At 66.6% G+C, this 1,151-nt stretch overlaps 1 protein-coding gene across 1 annotated transcript in view; it reads left to right on the forward strand.

Moving 5' to 3' along the window:
- KHK (ketohexokinase) overlaps window positions 1-1,129 on the forward strand; it is a 4,298-nt gene extending 3,169 nt beyond the window's left edge. Inside the window, exons 5-7 of the mRNA XM_057387958.1 lie at window positions 4-157; window positions 233-390; window positions 827-1,129. Coding sequence (XP_057243941.1) covers window positions 4-157; window positions 233-390; window positions 827-912 — 398 coding nt within the window. The 3' untranslated portion in view covers window positions 913-1,129. The remainder of the gene's footprint in view (window positions 1-3; window positions 158-232; window positions 391-826) is intronic.
- Window positions 1,130-1,151: the final 22 nt, after the last annotated feature.

Here is a 1,151-nt window from a genome sequence, read left to right on the forward strand (position 1 = left end):
GCTGCAGGTCTAACCCCGCCTGGCTGGGGGTGCCGGGGACACCCCCCACCCCAGCCCCTCTCCCGCAGGTTTTCATCAGCAAGGACCTGGCCMGGCATTTCGGGTACCAATCGGCCCCTGAGGCGCTGCGGGGGCTGCGGGAGCGCGTCCAGCCGGGGTAGGGAAGTACCTGAGGGGCCGGGAGGGGTGGGGGGCACAGGGTGTACCCCAGACCCACCTGAAACTCCCCCAGGGCCACKCTGATCTGTGCCTGGGCTGAGGAGGGGGCTGATGCCCTGGGMCCCGACGGGAAGCTGGTGCACTCGGACGCCTTCCCCCCAGAGACCCTCGTGGACACGCTCGGGGCTGGGGACACCTTCAACGCCGCCGTTATCTTTGCGCTCGCAGAAGGTGGGCACAGACACGGCACGGCCACAGCGTGGCCACGGTTCGGTTTGGTACGGCCATGGCACGGCCATAGCATGGCCATGGTTCGGTTTGGCACGGCCACAGCATGGCCATGGTTCAGTTTGGCACGGCCACAGCGTGGCCATGGTTCGGTTTGGTACGGCCACGGCACGGCCACAGCGTGGCCATGGTTCGGTTTGGCACGGCCATGGCACAGCCACAGCGTGGCCACGGTTCGGTTTGGCACGGCCACAGCGTGGCCACGGTTCGGTTTGGCACGGCCACGGCACGGCCACAGCGTGGCCATGGTTCAGTTTGGCACGGCCACAGCATGGCCATGGTTCGGTTTGGCACGGCCATGGCACGGCCACAGCATGGCCATGGTTCAGTTTGGCACGGCCACAGCGTGGCCACATCTCATCCCGAGCCCCATCCCCAGGCAGGACCCTGCAGGACGCCCTCACCTTCGGCTGCCGGATCGCGGGCAGGAAATGTGGGATCCAGGGCTTCGATGGCATTGTCTGAGATTGCGCCTGGAGACCTCCACAACCCCCCCAGACACAGCACATCCCCACTGCAACCCCCCAGTAAAACCCCACATGCACCACTCTGCCTCCCGTGTGCCCCGGCTGTGCCCCCCTTGCCCTGGCTGGGGTCCCACTGCCCCTGGGATGCACTGACCACGGCCAAGGCCACTCACAGTGCCTCTATTTCTCCATTCAATGCATTACCACATGAGCCCTGCCCTCCTCGGGCCCCACAGC

The sequence above is a fragment of the Malurus melanocephalus genome, unplaced genomic scaffold (assembly GCF_030028575.1).
Source record: "Malurus melanocephalus ecotype Western Australia unplaced genomic scaffold, MMel_1.1 scaffold_1456, whole genome shotgun sequence".
Classification (NCBI taxonomy): Eukaryota; Metazoa; Chordata; class Aves; order Passeriformes; family Maluridae; genus Malurus; species Malurus melanocephalus.